Below are 23,784 nucleotides of genomic sequence, written 5' to 3'. Positions count from 1 at the left end.
ATGTCTTTTTAAATTTTTAAATTTTAAAGAAAAGTGCGTGTGTATATGTGTGTGTTTGTGTGTGTTTCATGGATAGCCAATCCTTACACAATCTTGGATCTTATGTAGCTGTTCAACATTTCATCTATAAGAATTGAAACAGGAAGTAATGTTATTAATATTATCACAAAGAGAAATACATTAGAATATATTTTATATAAATTTTACATTTAAAGAAATTGAAATAGTGTTCTTGAAATAAGGCCATCGTGTTTGAATCCTGGCACTGTACTTTAATACAGCAGAGGTATATGGTTGAAATAGAAAGGAATCTAATAAATAATTTTTCAATCTATGAAAATTGAAGAGCGTATTCTTGAAACTTTCACAGGAAACTGCTGACTACTGGTTTACCCTGATTTCCCACCTTCTCAGTATTACTCGTGCCCTTGACTGTGAGGCTGCCCTTGGTATTTACTTGCAGGGTTTCGGGACTAGGTTTAGCTCTGTACCAGTGAGTAACTTAGTACTTGCATCCTGCAAACATTGTACTGTTTTTACTACTTCTTGCTTCTGATATCTAGCTATGTAGCTCTAAATTCAGTTTTGTGATCAAAGATCATTAAAAATAATTTTGAAAAACTGAAGCTAGGTAGAAATGAAGGGTAACTTTGAATGGTAAAAGAGGAAAGCTTTGAGACAGACGAGAAGAGTGAAGGCAAAGCAAATCCTGAAACATTTTGTATGTCCCTTTGAGCAGTGAGTTTGGGATTCCAGAACCCATGGCTGATACTATTGCTGTCAACACTCTGTAAAGTTGTGTTGGCTTTGATATGAAGCTATGAGGGAAAGCAAGAGAAGGGTTTAGATTATATATACTGGTATGTTAAAGAAAGGGAAAATGTTTTGCTAGATGCGTGTAGTTTTGAAAGCCTGGCTAAAACATTTGGGGCCTCATTTGCCTCATCCGTAAAATGAGAATAACTTATCTCCTTGTGAAAACAACAGCAGCAACAAAAACAAACAAAAACAGGTGGAGCTATTTTACTATTTCTTTTGTGTTTAGCACTTTAAGTAAGACCCTCTCTTTTACATTTTTTCATCTTAACATTTACTTCCTCAATGATCCTAGGCTTCAGTGAGCTGCAGTATCAGGTTGGATAGAGGTGTGTTATGGAATATTAGCACTTCATTTACTAGCTGCATGACCCTTTGTAAACCATATAACTCTTGGAATTTCACTTTCTTCATCTACACAATGAAGGTGATAATAGTCGCCACTTCTTAAGGTTATCTTGAGGATCAAACTGCATAATTTCTGTAAAGCACTTAGGACAGTCTCCTGGAGTATAATAAGCACTCAATGGAATCTCACCATTATTATTACTAATTTTTATATTGCTACATATGTTACAATGTGTGTGTCCAAAACACTCTTAAAAGGATGGGCACAAGTATACTCATATACTCATAGAATTCAAGGATCATCTATTTTCAACCTGAAGTGCATATTCACTCTATTTTTCATTCAGTCCACTTGATTTTAGAATTGTACCACATTAAGAAGGGCAATTAAATGCAGACACACACACAAGCCCACACATACCATTATAATGGAATTAACTCTTTTCTATATTTATCATGTTACTGTCAATAAATGAAGATATTCTCAGTTCACACAACTTACCACATATTATCATAATGCATATCAGAATAGCAATTATGACTTCTGTCTTGAATCTCATGGAAAGCATAAGATCCTTATTATTGCAGGTCTGCGTGCTACCAGTGTCATCACAGGCACAGACGTGTATGGTAAGGGTGTTTGTGCTTGTAAGTGATGGGATTCCATTGTCAGCAATTAGGATGGATACGTAGAAGACAGGCTCTTCTTGAAGGCTGAAACCAGTTCTATTAGTCAAAATTACAGCTGTGTTATCTAAAACAAAAATCCATGTGCATGATTTTTTCAATAATACAAAAGAAATTCATACCAGTTAAATGTACTAGAGGCAGCAGTGTAGAGATCAAATAAGTTCAAATAGGGAAGAGCAAATTTCTGATAAAAAAGACAAGAGATCAACTCAAAAAGTCATTATTGATTTTGACATTGCCTAAATCCCAATTTAAAAATTAGATAAAGTATATGAATCAGTTCCAAAATGTTTTTTGATAAATATATGAAATGTACATGTGGAACACAGAAAAGAAAACAGCATTTTAATTAGATATCAATAGTAAATAGGGGGTACTAGCATTAAATTTATAATGACAGTATCAGTTTCATTTGGGTTAAATACTCATGACAGTGCTTTTTCTAGTAGAAACTCATTATTTTCACAAATACTATAAATACACGAGATTTTCAAGTCATCTCCTTATCACAGCAAGTGATCTCAAATAATGTATTTACTAATAAGACAAAAGAATTCATTTTACTTGGTGTAAAAGATTCTATTAGAATGTTTCATTTCACTTTGACATTATTAACCCATTTTCTACTTAAATTTCAGAGAATCGTTAAACCTTCATAGTACTGATTAATTCACCTAGACAGAAGATTCAAAAAATTAACAAAAATAAACAATATATACTTCAACACATTTGAAATTGCTTTTCCCTCAATCCCAAATTATTCTAAATAGTCTTTTCCAGGGCAGTTTATTGTGTCTCAGTACTAGTGTTTCCCCCCGACTTGACTTTGATTTTTTTTTTTTTTTTTTTTCGGTACATGGGCCTCTCACTGTTGTGGCCTCTCCCGTTGCGGAGCACAGGCTCCGGACGCGCAGGCTCAGTGGCCATGGCTCACGGGCCCAGCCGCTCCGCGGCATGTGGGATCTTCCCGGACCGGGGCACGAACCCGTGTCCCCTGCATCGGCAGGCGGACTCTCAACCACTGCGCCACCAGGGAAGCCCTTGACTTTGATTTTTGGTATTGGCATTCCCTGAAATATTTTCTGTGGCAATCAAACAAATTTTAGAAGACACAAACAAATAAATGGAAATATATAAATGGAAGACTTTGAAATAGGCAAATGCAAATAAATGGAAGTCTTTTGAAATGTGTGCCTACTTATGACTTTTCCCAAATCACCTTTTAAAAACTAATTCTCCATCATGCACTTGAAGTCTATAAAACTCTTGTGATTTTATTCACTAGGCAGATTGAAGAGGTGAGAGAGTTTATATATTTTTGGTATGTATTTCATTAAATTCCTTGTAATCGCAAACATTAAATCAAATCAATTATTCTCTTTATGTTTCAATATATTTATTTTGTCCCACTAACTTATTTTATATTTACATAAACAAATCTAACCCACAGCTTACTTCTTATATTGATATTTGCATTTTTTTAAATCCTAAATCTATTTGAGTTTCCTTCACTGGGGAATTTGACAAAGGCAAAAGGAAAAGAACGTGTCTGCATTTATTCTCCCATAACAGATCTCCCCTCATATGGAGCATAAACTCAGTTGTAAGGAAGGACAGCTGCAGGTGTTTGGTTATAGATGCTTGAGTAATGAATCCTATGGTGTTTCATATCTTTGAGATATGAAGCAAAATTAGAATAGAAATCCATGTAGTGACAAAAAAATATTTTACTGAAGTGAAGGAAAAAAGAACAGAGTGGCTTTGTAAAAAGTTATTTCCCTTCTATATGGAAGGAAAAGGAATTCTGTCCCTCTGTACAAAATCCTTTAGAACATTTTGTTCTCAGGCTGATATAATCACTTCGTTTTGAAGGAAAAAGCATAGTCTTAAGCCAATTCCAAATATTTATAGCTCCTAATTAATGACTCCAAATATCTTTCAATCAATCAAGCTAACATGATTATATATCATTTTCTTCCCCAGACATGGGTTGAAGTTTGAGTTATGTGAAGGCGTGAAAGGAACCATGGTGTCAGAACTGCAATTATATTTGCAAGGTCATTCAGACTTTACAGGGGCCTATAGCCAATAATGACTTGAAAAAGTGCTTCTAATTTAAAGAAATCCAGTGGGAAATGGGGAAATGATATTCCTAGGACACTACTTTGAGTTTTGTTTCCAATTTCCATTGCCACTCCTTACCTTGCTTTATTTCTCAACATTATCATATTTCAGGTATAGTATAAAAAGTAATGTTACAAATTTCCTTAAAATTAAACAAGATTCTCGAAGAAGAATGGATAGAAAGTTATTATGAGTGAATGGCATTACCTTGATTATCTATGATTGTAAAACTTGAGTTATTTTCTACCACAGATACATTAAAGTAAAAGTGGTGATCTTCTATGGATTCATCTCTATCCACTGCACTGATGGTCTGAATCACCTAGAAAAAAATAGGGATAAGTTTTTTATATTATTATTCAGAAAAATGATCATTATCATTATTATATTCTTCTTCTTATTAGCTTTTATTAAAATTGCTTTACCAAAATCTTTATGGATATTGCAGAGGATATCTCAAACTGGTGGAGATTATGAAAATATTTTTTCAGGTTAAAAATATGTTTACTTGGGGCTTCCCTGGTGGCGCAGTGATTGAGAGTCTGCCAGCCGATGCAGGGCACATGGGTTCGTGCCCCGGTCCGGGAAGACCCCACATGCCGCGGAGCGGCTGGGCCCGTGAGCCATGGCCGCTGAGCCTGCGCATCAACGTGAGAGGCCACAGCAGTGAGAGGCCCGCGTACAGAAAAAAAAAAAAAAAAAAAAAATATATATATATATATATGTTTACTTGCTCCTTTCAAAAGAACATTTTAATATTACATAATAAATAAACTCTTGTTAACAGAGGAGAAGATTTCCATAAGCTAAGTTCGTTAGAAAACATCCTCCCATCCTTCCTGCCTGGATTTCTCCCTTCCTTCCTTTTTTCCTTCTCCCTTTCTTATCTGAATACCAACCATTATGATTTGCTGAAGTTATATATTTCCTGCTTATATTGACAGCATAGCTGTGGTAAGCTTATTGTCTTACTAGAGTATTTGCTAAAGTAATGAGCTTTTAAATTGATTTGAGGAAGTAACGCATTTAAAGCTTAGGGGCAATGTACATGATTTCCTTGACCCACAAAGATTATAGGAAAAATGTTCCACGTCAAATAAATCCCTCTCTGTATCTCAGATCATAAAAAAGTGAAATAATGCAACTATGAACAAACGACAATTAGTTCTTTGCTTTCAAGACATGAAAGTGTCAGTCAAGTAGTTAATTATTGTCAAAAAAGAGATGTGCTGTCAAGATCAAATAATGAGATTGTGATTAATTCTGGAAATTAAAGTAAATTGACTATAGAAGTTATTGTTTTGAATTTTCTAGAATGAAAGTGCTTTTAACAATGTGTCAAACAAAAATATCCTTAGTTACAAGATGACAGACTCATAATTTATAACGTTACACTTCAAAGGGTATCTCCCCACATGCATAAAGAACCTTGTGAAACTAATGCAATTTGTACATTATTTCTCTACATTGATTTATCTTTTCCCTCATAACACGTTCTTAATTAAATGATAATCATGTAATGTTAATTAAATAATCTAATAAAAGAAAACATTTTTATTCAATTCATGCCTACAATAATAAATGTTCATCGTATGAGGATAATTATTTTATTCTGGGTTATTATAAGATTTTGTATAGCCAGGGCGAAGGGCAAGGACTTGGAAGTCTGATACTCTGAATTCTGCCTTTACCACTTAATTTTCTAAGCTTAAAAACTGGAGATACTTTTTTTTTTAACTTTTTAATTTTTTTGTCCGCATTGCACGGCTTGCATGTGGGATCTTAGATCGCTAACCAGGGATCGAACCTGTGCCCCCTCCACTGGAAGCACAAATCCTTAACCACTGGACCGCCAGACAATTTACTTTGCTGTACACCTGAAACTAACACAACATTGTAAATCAACTATGCTCCAATAACTTTTTTTTTTAAATGGAGATACTAATACTTAACTTTTAGGATTCATTTTTAGGATTCAATGTCTTAGCTTGTCAAAGTGCTTGTCATATAAGCAGTACACATTTTTACGTGTTTTCTTCGGGAAAACATTGTCTTGTTGGGATTTGCATAGGATAGTGTCCTGAATACTGTGAGTAATCTTGTTATATATATATTTGCTCAATGAAGATGGATAGCAAATTGTAAAAAAAGTCACGTTTATCTTGTTGGCATATGCAGCCTTGATGTTTAGACAAGGAATAATTTATCTTACTACCTGACTTTCTGTTTTAGACACATGCCTCTGACTAAATGTTGAAAATGTTTTCCTTTCCTGTATGAAGGCTCAAGAACACTAGAGAGATTTTGACTTTGTATATATTTTAAAATACTTTAAAAACCAAACTACCAGGGTGAGCTGTGACAAAGCGAGAGAGAGGCATGGACATATATACACTACCAAACATAAGGTAGATAGCTAGTGGGAAGCAGCCGCATAACACAGGGAGATCAGCTCAGTGCTTTGTGACCGCCTGGAGGGGTAGGATAGGGAGGGTGGGAGGGAGGGAGACGCAAGAGGGAAGAGATATGGGAACATATGTATATGTATAACTGATTCACTTTCTTATAAAGCAGAAACTAACACACCATTGTAAAGCAATTATACTCCAATAAAGATGTTAAAAAAAACACCAAACTACCCTATACATATGTATAGGTAAATGGAATATGTACAGGTTTCTCCTGCCTTTTTCAATGAACATACCTCCACTTATAAATTGCTTTGTAAACTGGGTTTCCATATGTTTTATTGGGTTCCACCACTTTACAAAAATAGGAACCTACTGACATAATAGAATCAGTCACATAGTGGGTATCATTAATTCTATTGAACCAACCTCGAACACGTATATTTTTCTTGAAAACGCAAATCTCTAAAAAGGGGTCAACATTAATATACCTTCAAGTCTTTTTTTTTTTTTTTGCGGTACACGGGCCTCTCACTGCTGTGGCCTCTCCCGTTGTGGAACATAGGCTCCGGACGCACAGGCTTAACAGCCATGGCTCACGGGCCCAGCCACTCCGTGGCATGTGGGATCTTCCCGGACCGGGGCATGAACCCATGTCCCCTGCATCGGCAGGCGGACTCTCAACCACTGCACCATCAGGGAAGCCCTACCTTCAAGCCTTGAGTGAGGATATTGATTTTTTATTTTAATATAACAATGGAAAGTTTTTCATTTTAATTTTCAAATAAAATTCTAAGAAAAATCCCTATTTGTTGCATTGGTTAGATTTCTAAACTATATACTTATATCTACTTACCTGGAGCCTATCTCTGGCCTTATACATTTATGAGAGAAGCAAAGAAATCAAAATGCAAAGCTCATACAAAGAACAGCTGTGTTTGACAAATTCTGAAACTGTAGCTTTCTCATTTCTCTTTGCTCTCTGGGCAGAATTTTGTCCAATTTCCCTCTGACACAGTACATGTGATTTCCTGTCTATACTACTTTGAAGTCTACAATGGAAATATATTTTGTAAGCATAGAGAACCTAACAATAACCACCTTTCACTGAGAACTTACCTATTGGCCGGGGTTTGTTCTATATATTACCATAGCTGATCTTTGCAATAATCTTGTGGAATAAACCTTATCATTGTCCCAACTTTATATTTTCTTATATTAAGCTTCAAGTCAGTTATATATCTTAGGTAGGTAAAATTGCAGGGTCAGAATTTGAATGTAAGCTGATGCAACAGCTGGTGTGAAATATGAGTAGTATATGTGCCCCCCAGAGCCCTTTTTTCAACTTTATTTAGATATAATTGACAAATAAAATTGTAAGATATTTAAAGATAATCAAGGAAGACATATAACTATTTTCCTTCTATTAATTACCTTTCATTACGGCTTTTTTTTTTAAAGAGGCACCCATGGACCAGCTTACTAAAATGTCATTCCCAGATTAAATAGCCTGATTTTAAATCAGTCCAATACTCATTTCTCCACAAACTATAGGTATGGCCTTTGTTAAACATGCAATTTTTTGAAAGCTAGTCAATAAGCAAGTGTTATATACTGTGATTTGGAGCAAACAACTCAATTGACTCTGTTTCCTTACCTCTAATGGCAGATATCAGTGAAATCTACTTCCAAGGTTAGTTGAGGAACACATTTTTGAATTATTATGAACTATAAATTGAATTATAAACTATAAATCAATACACAGGTACTGAGTATCAATTGATGTAAATTATTAATTCCCTGAAATGTGCTTAATAAATAATTTCTCTCAATGCAAGCTATATTAATTAACCAAAAAATGGGAGTTGCAGTAAAGGAATATGTGGAAGGATTTTTAAAAATCTTATCAAAATTGCTTATCTAGTTAAGACCGTCACTTCTTATAGTACTTCCAAATCAGATTCCAAATCAGATCTGTTTGACAAAATAAATCTATGGAATTCAAAAAGGTTGTTGAACACCTGTTCAAAGGGTCAAAGTGCTAATTAATAAAATAATAGAGCCACAAGATAACTGAGTCTGTAGTCTGTTTTCTTTCTTTGTTTAGAATGTTTTTAGGGGAAAAATGTTGAGATGCTCATGATATTCTAATATTTTGGTCCTAGACAGAGGCAGAGCTACTCTGTTTTAAAAAAATAAGTTTTCACAAAATTTTATTAGATGTATTTAAAAGCCGTAGATATTGCAATGTTTTGCCATTAACTTGTAGAAATCTACCCATATTCTGTTATAAATTATACATTATTAGATTTTTATCTCAATATATTTATTTTTTATTTTCCTTTGACAAATTAAATTTTAATCATTCTTTATAAATTCACATAACATCATATATAAATTAAAAGTTAAATTATAAAAATATCTAATTAATATCCCAAATGTATCCATTTAACAAATATTTCATTGACACTTGGAACATGCCATGTCATCTCAGGTCTGGGTGTTCCATGGTGGCTGGGGTCAAGAGTGTCTCTCTCACCACTGTTTACATTCTAGTGGAATAGAGGTAGAAGCAGGACTGCAAACTTAGAGTGTTGAGTAAGGACCTAATACCTAAAGTACAAAATAAAAGCATATAATAAAACACCTAAAGTACATAATACTTAAACTTTTGGGGTCAGAGGACCTGGCATCTAAACTGAAATTAGATTTTACTTCAGAGTTGATTGGTGGCCACACAAACATTTATTTAAGGAGGGCATTTTACAGAGTTTGGACTTCACACCAATGGCCACTCACAAGTTTTAAACTGGGAAAGACAAAAGTATTTTTATTTAGAATCCCAAATTATTGGGGGAAGTTTTGCATTTTAAAAGGCTCATTCTATGGACATCCTTAGTGTGGGTATGAAAATAGAAGACCTAGTTAGCAAGCTTGGGAGCAACCGGTTGGTAAACAAAACTCCTGGATGTGCTATACCAAAAGACAGCAACAATCAGTGATAGGATGTAAGTTATTTTAAATGAGAAAGTACATATAAATTACTGAAGTGTTTGCATAAACTGAAGATGGTACAACATGCTTCCAGATGGAGATACAGTTTCCCAGGTGCCCAATTTTCTCTAAGGGTAGGTCGATGTCACCAAAGTAAGGTCTTTTTATCATTTCTAAGAAGGCACACAATATATTCTTCTGACCATTGCCGCAAAACTTAAAACTGACTGTCATAGAAGCGGTTTACGTGCCTACAGGCTTACCTAACGATAACTAATGAACAACCGTAGTATATCTCTGCATGTCGGCTGTGAGATCGGGTAATTCAACATTTGATTTTACAGGAACGTCCCTCAGCAGAGCTAAGGTTCACTGCGCAAGTGTTGCTGGCCCTTGTGAGCTTAGTAAGAGTGGGGATAGGGTACGATGACAGATGACAGAAAAATTTAGGAGATGGAATCAACTGAACTTAATGATTGATTGGATATAAAGAATAAAAGCCTAGAAAGAATTAACGATAATATCCATTTGTCTTTCTTGCACGACTTGGTGAACTGTAGTAATTTTGCTGGGGACACTGTAAAAAAAAGGCGGGAACAAATCTGGTGTGACCATAGGACACCCGAGTATTTTATCTAATTAGTTGGACCTATAGCTTAAAATACAAGAGAAAGAACTGGCATAAAGATCTAGAAGTCACTTGAATATGAACTGTATTTAAGACATATTTGTGGAGGATAGCAGGAAGAGTGAGTCTGAAAAAAATGAAAAGTATAGGACACAAGAGAGAAAGGAAGATGAAGAGAAACCAGGGATCACACTGTGGGATCACAGAAATTTAGTCAAAAGAATACTTTTACATGGAGACAATGTAAATGTTTTTACATTAGACAGTGTATTGGTATGAAAGAATCTAAAAATCACTGCTATTACACTTTACTTCTGGAAAAGAGATTTGGTATAAGTCAAGATAATGGGAATCATTAATTTGAAAAATAACTATTTACACCAAACAGAAAAGACAAATTGCCCTAATGTCAGCTCATTTATTATATTCACATTTTGCAAACCAATGAAAAATTTTCTCCTTCCTCTCCTCCCCATTCTGGCCATTTACACACTAAGAAGAGAAATAAAACTTCTGTTTACCCACATAGGTCATTAAGGAAATGTCTGATTTCCTCCAGAATACAGTGCAGCTATTCTGGTATTTTGATTTTCTATAATGAATGTTATTATCTACCCAAAGCAGATAGATATAGGAGACCTTTTAACTTGTCATCTTGTCCAGCTGTTTGAGCCCGTGGGAAATGGGATGGGAGTGATTTTCATAGTATGAGAAAACATATAAAATATATCCCTTTTGATTTTTAATTCATTACATGTGAAAATCACAATATTCTGTATATATTGTGTCAAATAAATATTAAAATTAATTTCATCAGTTTCTCTTTGACATACTAAAAACTTTACTTGTGATAAGAGCACTTGACATGAGATCGACCCTCTTAACACATTTTTAAGTATCGCTAACTACAGAGACAATGTCGCATGCAGATTTCTAGAGCTTATTCACCCAGCTTAATGGAAACCTTATGCCTGTTGGATAGCAACCTCTCCTCTTTTAAAAATATTTTTAAATGTGCCTTTAAGAAAATTTAAAATTCTGTCATATTTATTTGTCAGTATTTCACTAGATAATCTTATCTTCTCAAATAAATTTTCTTCTTTCCAGTAACTCTGTTTTGTATGTATTTTATATATTATTGTGTGGACCTAAGCTTCAGAACACTATGCATTGATAGTGTGGAAAGCAGGAATTCCTTTCTCATTACTGTTTTAAATTATGCTACCATGTGTGTTTCAGTATTAAGTGAGATTTTGACTATTGATTTGAGTACACTATTTCATTCTTACTATTTATATTATGTCTGCATTTTGATTCATTTTATTTGTAATCCAAAATTTAAGTTTTTCTCAAAGGACTTCTTAGCATCAAATGAAAAGTTTACACATATTTTTACATTACGTGTATACTATATCACTATATCTAAGGAAAATATTAATAGGTTTTAAAATATTGTTTTGTTATTCTCCTAAAAATACTGAATATGTTTTCTCTTACGGATTGGGCTTTTGGTGACATATTTATAAGAACTCTTTGCGTAGCCATAGAAGAGAATTTCTTCTCCTCTGCTTCTAAAAGTTTTGTTGCTTTAGGTTGACATTTAAATATATGATACATTTTGAAATAATCTTTGTATAAGATGTGAGGTTAAGGTAGAGTTTTCCATTTCCTCCCTATGAATACCCATTTGCAACAGTAAAATTTGTTGAAAAGACTTGAGAATTTAAATGTATTTGTGTATCTTCTCCCCAATACTGCTCATATCATCCAGATTTTCAAATTATTTGAACACACAAATATCATATTATAAAACAGGGATTTAATTTTTACTCCTATTTATCTAATTATTCTTTCTTTTTCTTGATTTGCATTCTCAAAGGTATCATTTCATTGTCTTTCAAACAATAGTTTTGAAATAAAATAATTTGGTAAACAAATATTAACTTAAAGAAAGAAAAATGATAAATGCAATTTATTGAATTATTACTCCAGAGATTTAAAAAAAGCTTAATGTTTCAAACCAATCAAAATAAATCAAGAATCTGACCAAAAAAACTCCAAAAAAAAAAAAACCAACATCAATAATATGTTTATATTGGTTTTTGTAACTTTCAATTTTTATTTTATAAGTAATGGTTTCCTTTAAGCATTGAATGAGAGACATTGACCTGCTTCCACCCTCATCTGCATACACAGTGACAGTGTTGTTTCTATGCACTATCCAGTGTGCACAGACGACTCATAGCTCATCAGAATCTCTTTAGAAGGTATGGGCCCCATGTTAAGAACTTGTAATGTATGACACTACTCTTAAATGTTTGCTGCTGTTAGTATTTACAAAATTACTTTGAATAAAGTTCAATCCTACCAATTTTCTCATTTAATAGTATTTTTAAAGTATTTTATCTTTACTAACCCTTTTGTAGAGCAAAAGTTGTATCATTCTTTTTCATATGAGGAGACCAGTATTCAGCATGGTTAGATTATCACTGAAATCAGTTAGTGTGGATGAGTTTAGTCAAGTTCTCTTGCTATCACGCCAGGCAATCTTTCTATTATTGCTGCTTAACTGTCGTTATTGATGTTTCATTCCCACAGGAGGGGAAACATATTTGAATTACATAACTGATTTTTAGACAATAAAAAATACCAATCAGTCCATACCATGCCCCAAATTAACACTAGAAAACAAACGTTCATTGCAATCCTCTCTAAAGGACCACTTTGTCTCTCAAAAACATGAAACAAAACAAGACACAACAAATAAAAAACAAAGGACAACAGGTAGAGAATAAAGGGAAGAAAAATTATTTTGCTATCCTTTTCATTTTTTCTCAAATGCTAAGAGAAGCAAATCCATCAAACTTACACAAATACACACAGTTATCATTGGAAAGCTGTGTACATGTATTGCTTAAGACTAAATTAAAAGTGTAGTAGAGGGCTTCCCTGGTGGTGCAGTGGTTGGGAGTCCGCCGGCCGGTGCGGGGAACGTTGGTTCGTGCCCCAGTCCGGGAGGATCCCACATGCCGCGGAGCGGCTGGGCCCGTGGGCCATGGCCTCTGGGCCTGCGTGTCCGGAGCCTGTGCTCCGCAACAGGAGAGGCCGCAGCGGTGGGAGGCCCGTGTACCGAAAAAAAAAAAAAAAATGTAGTAGACAATGCCACTCAAAAAAAAGAAAAAAAACCTAGAGAAGCCTGAGTTAATAAATACTTCTTTTTTTGACTCTGTGGTCACTTTGATGCCAAGAATGATAATTAGCTGGAAAGAAAATGGCTTGTTGTTTCGTTTTCTGACGTTCTAGCACAGTTAAGCAATCTTCAGTATCTCAAAATAAATTCATTAACAAATTACCAATGTTTGTAAAACAATCAAATCCCGATTTGAGATAATCAAGAAAATATTGTATATATAATAGAACATGGTTTTAAGAAATAGATATATTGGTTGAAATTTGTTTGGAAAATTTTTAATAATTTTAAAATGCGATACTTTTGCCCTTCCTACCTATTCATAGATCTGCACTACAAAAAACGAACCAGCAAAGCTCATGGAAAATCTCATGAATTCTTATACACATAGTCACATTATAAGCTTTAAAAAACAAGTTTCACAATTCAAAGCATTTTTCCCTAATTGTTTTTGAACCCAAGTTTTAAAAATTTGATAATCTTGATGTCAAAATAAAGATAAGGGAAAATGTTGCTTTTACAGGATGACACTGATTGTTCTGGAATCTAATTGTTTCAAATTGTGCTACTTCAAGACTCATTAGTCTGGTTGTTCTAATAATCTAAGAGCTAATTAGAACGAATGCTTTTCTTTTATTGCTTTTAAGGTGATTTATTAGGTAATTGGTATTCCAAAACATCTTTCATTTTCTTTGTTTTTCCTAAATTAAGTAAAATTATCTATATGCTTAAATTATATTTTATACTCATTTTTATATACTCACTTGGTATTTCTATAGTCATAAGTAATTTACAAATATGTTTTCTATAAATCAATTTATTAAAAATGTTCACTTCCTATGAATATTAGTAGTAGATTCTATTATAAAAGACTATACAGTAAAATGTGGTTTTGATAAAAATGAAAAATAGATTAATTTATAGTAATACATATTATAGAAAATGATTTGGATAAACTTCAATAGGACCACTATATTCTAGAGAAAACATTCACATTGACAAAACATTAACATGTCATCTGTTTTGGATACAAAGTACCTGGATATTTATTTATTGACAAATTTATTCATAGTATTTCCAAAAGACAGTTACTACAGCAGTATCAAGGAACCAGCTTTTAATAAGAAGATTTCTTATCAATCAGCATGCCCTCTTATATGTTAATAACAGAAGCACTTTTTTTTTCAGTTTTTGCAAATAATTATTTTCCCTCTATCTTTTGCCTTTATTTTTAATTAAAATTTATTGATATACCAAAAATGTATAGGATTTGTGAATATATTTACTTGTAATGGAAAACATTTACTAAATTTGACACTGTTTTCAATCATTTTATTTTTTAAATAGAATTTGCTTCTTCATCCTTTGTCTTTTAAGTTTCTGAGAGTGTGTGTTATGCAAAATTGATTTTTTATCTTTTGGGTATCATCACCTTATAATATTTTTCATATTAATTCTATTACATTTAAGAATAGAGAGTCTTGTACTAGTCCTAGGATTCAAGTCTCTACTAGACATTTAGATGAAGTATTTTGGTCAAAAAGCCCACGTTATTTGCCATAGCTGTATACATATATATTGTACACACATTTATGGCAGAACTATCCTAACTAGTGCTGAAATATAAGTGGGATTATCTTTTGCAATTTGAGAAAAAATTATTTACCTCTAAATATTTATAAGTGTTCTAATTAAAGAGGACCTCTGAAAATTATCATACGTATCTTTCTCTAAAATATATTAATTGTACATAACTGAAGAAAATAAAGAAACTTGCAAAGAAATAACAAAATGAGATGGAGTTTTCCTTACAGTGGTCTTCAATACTATTAAAAATATGAGAGAGAGAGAAGGAGAGCTAAGATAGTAGGGTAAGAGAAAGAGAGAGCAGGGTTTTCCTTGGTTTACATGGACAGATATCCCAATTTTATTTAGATATTGCATCTACATTTTCTATAATTCTCCACTAAAAATATCACAGAATCTTGGAAAAATAACTGATTTGAGATCTTGAACAGGAAATATAAAATGATCCTATGTATCAGTCTATTTCCAATTGAGAGAGACAGTAATTTAAATGAAGGAAGTTTACTATAAAGAATTATTAAGCTATAATAGGGGAGTAACTATAAAGATGTAATGAGAACTCCAAAGGGTACTCTGGGGTTCAGTGAGATCACCTAAGGACAGAAAAATGTGGAAGGGAGACAAGCTTCAGATGTCCTTGGAGGAGGTGTGGTTGCGGCATCTTGCACGCAGGGCAAAGGAATTTACTGGGCTAGAACCAGTCCACATTCTCCAGGCAAACATGGATAATCCTCCAGGGTACAAGTGGGCTGGTGGTTGGAAATGTAGAGGGAATTGGGAGACCACTGCAGGTGCAAGGCCTGGAGCACACAGTGACAACACTGGCAGGGCTGTAAGACCTCCTCTGGCCTGGGCTGGAGTCCTACGGTTGCCAAGGGAATGTACATTTGGGACTTTGGGAACCATACTTGTGGCTAGGCAAAGCAATACATGTATTTCCACACATCCAGTTAGCTGGTCAACCGTTCAGCATGAGAAAGCGAAAAGCAAAAATGCTACACACATAGAACCAGGAAGAGGAGCCCTTTTCCTCCTGCAATGTGCATTCAGTGCCCTTTATTGACAAGACTCAACCTTGCACTCACAATAAAAGATGCTCTAATGGGCCAATCCATTATCATAGTTTCACAGTGCCAGTTCTTTTTAAGCAGGTAGTGAAGGATGAATGTGCAGCTAGGAAGCAATAAATTGGTAAGTGGCAGAGCCTAGAACATATTGCTGTACCAAAAACGATGAAAGCAATCAAAGACTAATAGGTCGTGTCTAAAGTACACAGAAACGGATACAAATTCTCAAGATAAATTTTTCTTAACATTGCCCATTTATAAATCTGTGATATGGATTGCTTACATTCTTTTCTTTTGTTTTTACTTGAGTGTATGTATGTGTACCCATGCAAACACACATGTATTTATTTTTTAAACTAGCATGGCTCTGGGTTTTTTGAACATCAAAGAGGACTTTTCTTTGTGTGTGTGGTGTGGGGAAGGAGAGTGTGTGGGAGAAAAAAGAGTGAACTTCACTTTGGGATTCTTAGTATAAACAAATTCACACCAAGTCTATTGTCCTTGGCACAAAGTCTCCCCTCAGATTTTACTATTAAGAAGTTTTATGTTTCTTACTCCAATATTTTCTAAATTACATATTCTCTATATTTTATTCTTAGCAATTAACTTTGGGGAACCTCAGGCTGAGAGGTGTATTGCAAAAGGTTCCTCTTTCTCATTACATTCCCTTTCTCAACTGCAATCAAAAGGTGAGATTCTTTCCTCTCTGCTTTCACCACCCAATGTTTGCCATCTGGGGAAGTATATGCTGTTTCTTCATCTTCTCTCGGCTTAAGCCAGAATTTACACTATATGACATGTACAGTTCTCATTTTATGTTTTGATGGTGCAGCCACTTCCTTATTTTATTGATTATTTATTCTTTATTTTTAATAAAAAAAAATTCCCTCTGAAAAATTTTAAACAGAATGCTCTTAACAATATTTCACTTATCAGCACCATTTGGTTTTGTTGTCAAGATTATGATAAACAAGTAACTTTTACTACCCTTTGTAATGTTTTTATGAAACTTATTTATATAGATATAAAACTTAAACTAATTATGGTTTCTACATAAAAACCATTCAGTTACACAAGATATGCTTTACTATCTTTTAAAGCAAATATTTTCTGAGAGCTTAATCCATTAAGTTTTAACGTTCACACATTACTATCAAACTTTTAGGAATGAGTAAGAAATTAACAGCACTTTTGAAAGTTTGTATTGGTACCCTGGGAGGTATGTATTAATATTTGGTGCTTTGTTTTAGTTGTACTTGAAGGAAGCCTACCCAGTAAATTTCAGACCAGAAATATGAGTGTAAGTTAGTCTGATTCCACATGTAACATCTAAGAAAACATGGGGGAAACCGTGACAATCCAGGAGCCATGATAGCCCTAATGCCCATAGTATTTTTTCTTTTTCCATGTTATTAAAATAAGGTCATTGCCATGTGCTAGGAAGAAAGTACGTATGGTAATGTTGCACATATTGGCAGAACTCAAATTGTCCGTCCATTGAACTGATTTCAATTCATAAATCATAGTGTATGTAGCAGTGCCAGTGGGAATTTTTGGAGTCCATTTGAATTTGAGTGGAAGAACATTATAGGTACCCATGCTATGTACCATTCTTTCAGGTACATATAGACCTGGGAAAAACTCCTAGGTTTGACAGTGACATCTATGAGCCCTCTAAGAACTATTTGATGATTTCTGGCCTTCCTCCTTAAAGGAAACTGATTGTAATATAGGGCTGATCAATGTGACTTATTCTGAATTTGAGCAGTACACATTCCAGGAAGGAGGTGAGGATCAGCTGTATTGACCTTATTTTAATTTTTGTCCTTAAACTTGTAAATGTAATTACTTATGAGTACAGAAAGAGAAAAACGTTTTTCCTATTTCTCTTTGGATTGAGCAAGTAATCTAAGGATAGCTAGTCTTTATGATTAGAAGGGCATAGTTAAAATGAGCATCATTCTTGGAGATTGACACAAATAATTCCTGCTTAACCACTTATAAGCTATATGATGCTGAAAGAGTTACCTAAATTTTTGAAGCATAATATACACATCTCTAAAATTATAAAAATATAGAATTTCATAGATCTTCAATGTTGGTTTACATGTAAACTCTTAGCAAGTCACAAGAGAACTCTATGCCACTGCATCCAATGGACATTTTTCTTCCACAGCAGAGTTTAACTCTCAGTATAGTTTTAGAGTTCACTGAACCAAAAATTAGTATTTGTGTTACTTTTTGAGCAGTTTTACTTATTTCTAAACATTGGTATTTCATTTTTTTAATTCTTAGAAGTGTCCAAATAATAAAGAAATATCAATTTATCTTTAAATAAATAAATTAACCCTGTCTTCAATTACTGAATGGTCACACTGGATACTTTTATAGATCTAGGATACATTATAAGAACTTAGTGATATGATTCTTTTTATGCCTATTTCATCATCCTACAAATTTCACCATTACTCATAAAGTTTTCCCAATGTGCTTTTTAAAACTTATATAAAACTTGTATGATGAATGGTCTAGAAGGTTGATGCAACAATAAAATAAATTTTCCCATTGCATCATTCTCTTCTTTGTAAATGTATTGCTCAAAGTATTGCATCATCTTTCAAAAAAGATATAAAAGCAATGATACACTAACTTTTTAGTCTGATATTGTTCTTCATTAAAAACTGTAGAAAATTCAAATTTAAAATTTTACATCCATAATGACAAAGAAAATAAAATTGCCAGAGGAAGATATTTCACAGTTCTTAGGTGAATTAGAAGATGAATACCAAAAGCAGAAGCCAGCACTATAGACTCAAGAAGATGGTGAAACTGATCATGTAAGCAAAGCTTTAGACTGTGAGTCCTCAGATGAAGATAGAACACATGAATATTTTCAAAATCAAGAATCAATGAGTGAACAATATGATTCTAAGGATAAAGAGAAAATATAGTAATCATCCTTTTAGTCATTCAATAGGAAGGACTTCCTTACAGAATATTTTTTAATGAGAATCTGGGCTGTTCTGTTTTGCTAAAATTAAACGTGACAGTGTTTTTTCATCTATTATAAAATTTTTGCAGCAAAATCTATTTGATTTATCCTGAAAATTGGTGAAGACAGAATGTATCCAAATGTACCTGGAAGGAAAAGGATGCAATAGAATATTTCTTTTTAAGTAGATTGATTATGCTATTTGCTTTTTATAAATCTAAAGATTAAATGCTCTGCAATCATGGAACAAAGAAGATAGCCATTCTCCAGCAAAAATATGAGCTGTAAAAGATTTTTTAAAACTTCTCAAAGTATTATATATTGACAAATATGTATTTGCCATGTTTGCATTTTATCAACATTTGATCAGGAGGGCCATAACATTCCCCTCAGCTTGACTCAGTTTCAGACAAATTTCTTCCTGACTAGAGACTCCTGATGTACATTCTCTTAGAACAATTACACTAGAAAACTTCTAATCACAAAATCTTTCTCTGCCCCTTTGGAATAGAGATAAATCTTCTCCCAGCCTTTTCTCACTTTATAATGCCAGATGGTCTTTCTCAAGGACCTGGAAACCATTCCTCTGAAATGTAATCATCAAGAAAGACAGGGCCCCTATCTCCCGGTCTCTATGGGAGATCAGGAGCCTAACTTCTGCAAGAGTCAATCAGCAAACGTAGATGGTCTAATCACATTGACCAACCTCTCTGCTGACGTGCCCTCCAGGACGTTTTCACTAGCTCACACCAGTGTTTAAAAACTCTCCTGCTTTTGGTTTCAATAGATTTAAGTTCTCTCTCCCCTACTGCAATAGTCTCGACCTTTTGTAATAATCTTGAATAACATCTTCCTTGGCATCCTTAACAAGCATCCGGTGCAATTTTGGTTTGCCACATTTTAATAAAGTTGTTTGGCACTGTCTCTTTATGTAGCTGTGAATTGTTTATAAAATACATTTTTTTAAGTAAATGACCAAATGGTGAACTGTGAGAGCTGTTTTTTCCCCTGAAATAGTGGGAATGGAGGCTATTGATACTTCTTCCTTCAAAAACTATCACCTCTATGCATGTCCACATCAAAAATCTTTTTGTTTCCTTTTTACCTCACTGGTCACACCTACTTAGTATCTTTTGCAGGCTTCTCTTCCTTTAGCAAATCCTTAAATATCGCTGTTCCCAAAGGCTCTGCCCTATGTTCTTTCATATTCTCACTTTATATTTTCTTCCTGGGTGACATCATATACTTTCTTACCTACAAATATTCTAGTAAGTCCCAAATTGTTGAATTCGAATGGACCTTTTCTTTTCTGCTTTTACCTGACCTGTAAGCAGTAAATAAAAAGGTAATAACTCCCTCCCCCTTGGAACACTTTCTTTATTTGGTTTCTAGGCTCCCACACTCTCCTGGTTTGCTCCTTACAACTACCAGTACTTACTACGGAGTATCTGGGTCTCAGTCTTTAGACTTAGTCTTTTCTCTGTCTACTCTCTCTCCTTAAGGGATCTTAACACACTAAAAGTTTTAAGTATCACATATAGGCTAATAAATTCAAATGTATATCTACAGAGAATTGTAGAGAAAAATACCCTATCATTGTTTCAAGAAACATAGTCTTCATGCTCTGTTCGTATATTCAGCTAATTATTATTATCAAGAATATCAAAATAAACTCGCTCATTTATCACAAATATCTTATAATCTAGAAAACATGCAAAACTAGAGACAACTTGTTTGACAAATGTATAAGATCTATTCAAACTAGGTATAGATAGGGAGCAAAAACATGACAGTGAAATGCATGGATTCTGATGCCAACACTTGGGATAAAATATCTCTCTGTTTTTTCTTAGGTAGTAACTTCTCTGGGCCTCAGTTTCTTCACCTGGAAAATGAGGCATGTAATATATTTTCCTCATATATTTCTTGAGAATTAAATGGGTTAATGCTATAGTGTTTGCTAGAATCATGTGTGGGATATTGTCAACATTATTTATGTGTTTAAAATTGGTTAGATTACTTATGGTAAATTTGAGTTCAGTCTGCAATATAGTTAAAATTTAAACAGAATTAGATGAAGACATTTCAGAAAGGAGAGTTGATATGAACAAAACTACAAATTAGAAAGTGTTATCTATGTTTTAAAAAACAAGCAGTTCAGAGTATGAACAAGATTTTTTTTTTAAATCAAGGTAGATAAAATTGTGACCAAATCAAAGACAGTGATAAATATGAGGCCAGGGAGTTTTGCACTTTTATGTGCTAGTTTTGGAAAAACCACTGAAGTTTTTTTTTTAACACTGAAGTCAGAAAACTGTGCTGTAGGAAATTTCATCTCTCTGCCTTCTGCCATTATTTCCTCTGTACCTAATGTCCAAAGATTCTTATGATCATGCTTTCACTGTCAGTGAGCAATGAGTAGAAAAAACAAACACTCATTTCTCAAAAAAGGTGATTATTCTGCTATATTATAAATGTACTGACTTCTGAGTTCTTGCCTAAGAGTCAGGGTCTGTGAAAAGAATGAAAGGTCCACTGAGTCAGTAAATACATGAATGGATTCTAATGCAATAGTGAAGGGAGCTAGCTCCTACTAGGAATGTATATCTCCATCTTGCCACATGATGCAAAAGTTGCAAAAGGTTATTATAAACATTTTAAATTATGATTGTTATTATAAATGACAATTGAGGAGTTAGGATAAAAGTTCCAGTGTAGTCATTGGACATAGGTAGCATTATTCTAGAAGCATTTATCACCATGAGCTAGAGCTCTGGTCTAAGTCTTTCACTGTGTAAATCATGTTGCATTCCCAAATCTTCTGCCCAACTCAGCCTGGTCAAGACTACTGAACATGCAATTTTGTTGGGTAAGTGGACTTACCACCAAGGACATTTACAGAAAGAAATGTATAGCGTATGAAGTAAATTAAGCCTATTTTTTTTTAAGTTTGAGTCTACATTGTCCCATCAATGGGGTACTCTGAATATATTCATATTTACGTAAAGTATGTAAAACAACAAACCACACTAGTTTTATACTTTAAATTTGACATATACAACTATAAAATATAGTACTACTTATAATAATTGTAAAAATATAATTTACCTGACATATGTAAATATGTATAGGTTAGAAAATTGTAAGATAAATTGACTATTCCCCAAATTATGTGACTTTTAAGGAAACTGAGTTACTACATTTAAAGTATCATTTATTAGATTTACATGAATTATTTACGTGATTTTTTTAAAAAGTTGCCTATTTGTTGATGTGTCCAGGTAACCAGGTATGTTTGAAATGCTTGAGAAACTTAGATATATCAAATTTTTAAGCATAGATCTATTTGTAACACCAAGTTTAAAGAGATGTCTAAGCCCAGTGTCTATAGAAGCGATGGGTCCCAGTTCACTTGCATTCTGTTTTTGAATCTTTCTATCCTATGTTGTATGTTCACAGGTTTCTAAATCAGTTTGCTTTTGGATCTAGAGGACAGTGTGCTGCATTGTGGAGAGTCTCTGAAAGTTTTATGTTAACCTTTCACTTTATCAAAAACCCTGGGTACAAATCCATTTAAAATAGTTATTTTAAGTTTAAATTCATTTGTATATTTATAATCATTTTTTATTATTTTTAAAAATATTTAGGAAATACTTATAGGCAAGATTTGAAAATTCTTTCCAGAATAAAATGTATTCTAGCATAAACTTAGCTGAATAAATTTCACAAGACATTTTAAGACCCATGTAAAATCCAAATTGTCTTCAGCTAGCTTTATTGATAAATTCAAGCCTACTTAGAATAATTAATTTTATAGTATATATACTTATTCAGTATTTTGAAAACTAGTTTATAAGTTTTTAAAATGTTTTATGACATTTAATAGGATACCTAAAAAAATGTAAAGTTATTGTGTACTGGAACTGAGACACTCAAAGAAGAATCTAATTTAAACTCTACATTTTACAAATGAAAAAAGGGAAGCTCCACATGAGAAAATGTGTGAAAAAAATTGTGAAGTAATGATAATTTATTTCAAAATGAGTATGCTTTCATAAGTCTTTACATACTTAGTAATTCATTTGAAATTGAGTTTCATTTGTGTTGATGTCTGATATATTTTATATATCATTTTATCTTTATCTTCATGATGAATGGAAAAATAAAAGTTAAGTAAAATTATTTATTCTATGGAATCACAAAAAATAATTTTTCTTTATTGAACTGACAAAGTACAAAGGATTTACTCTTGAATCCTGACTGTTAGCAGATTTTTCAAACATTTGAGGAATTTGGAAGTAGAAAATGTGAAGTTTACATATTTTTTTAAAAGAAAGAAATTTAAATTATACAGAATTTACAGCATTAAAGCATGAAATTAATATAGCTAAATAACGCTTATTTTTATCATTTCAAAGTGGGAGGAATACATAGCAAAAGTTATTCTATATAATACAAGGCAATGTTTTGACGCCGGCAATTTATTATGGATTCTTACCTGACCAGAGACTGCATTTTCACAAACGTAAGTCTCATAGTATTCGGAGAACTCAGGAGCATGATCATTGATATCGAGAACTTGCACATACACAGGGACTGCAGAACTCTGTTCTATACTGTCTGCAAATTGAATAAACGGAATGAAAATAAAGAATGCTATTGCTGTCTTTAGGGGAAAAATGGTCATGAAAACTGCATTAGAGGCTACGTGGTACATTTTTATTTTACTTGAATAAAAGCTGAGGACAGGATAGGTATATAATTTATCTATTTATCAACAATACGGCCTAGAAAAAATGTTCTCGACACATTCAGCTCAACCAGTGTTAATCCGGTGCCTTGTATCTGCCATGGACTGTAGGAGCTGTTGAGGAAAAGTAGTAAAAGTAAAGGAGATAGTCAGGTACATGAGCACCCTCCACTCTAGTTGTGATGATCTA

The 23,784-nt window shown here is 33.4% G+C and overlaps 1 protein-coding gene across 1 annotated transcript in view; it reads right to left on the bottom strand.

Annotated features, from left to right (window-relative positions):
* The window catches only part of CDH19 (cadherin 19), a 49,643-nt gene that overhangs the window by 1,776 nt on the left and 24,083 nt on the right, over positions 1-23,784 (bottom strand). The window contains exons 8-10 of the mRNA XM_079942910.1: positions 23,343-23,464; positions 4,186-4,300; positions 1,667-1,918 (exon numbers count right to left, since the gene is read on the bottom strand). Of these exons, the coding sequence (XP_079799036.1) occupies positions 1,667-1,918; positions 4,186-4,300; positions 23,343-23,464 (489 nt within the window). The remainder of the gene's footprint in view (positions 1-1,666; positions 1,919-4,185; positions 4,301-23,342; positions 23,465-23,784) is intronic.

This window comes from Stenella coeruleoalba (genome assembly GCF_951394435.1).
Source record: "Stenella coeruleoalba genome assembly, chromosome: 14".
NCBI classification, from domain to species: domain Eukaryota; kingdom Metazoa; phylum Chordata; class Mammalia; order Artiodactyla; family Delphinidae; genus Stenella; species Stenella coeruleoalba.
Note: the sequence above shows the minus strand (reverse complement) of the source record. Positions and strands in the feature narration are given on the sequence as shown.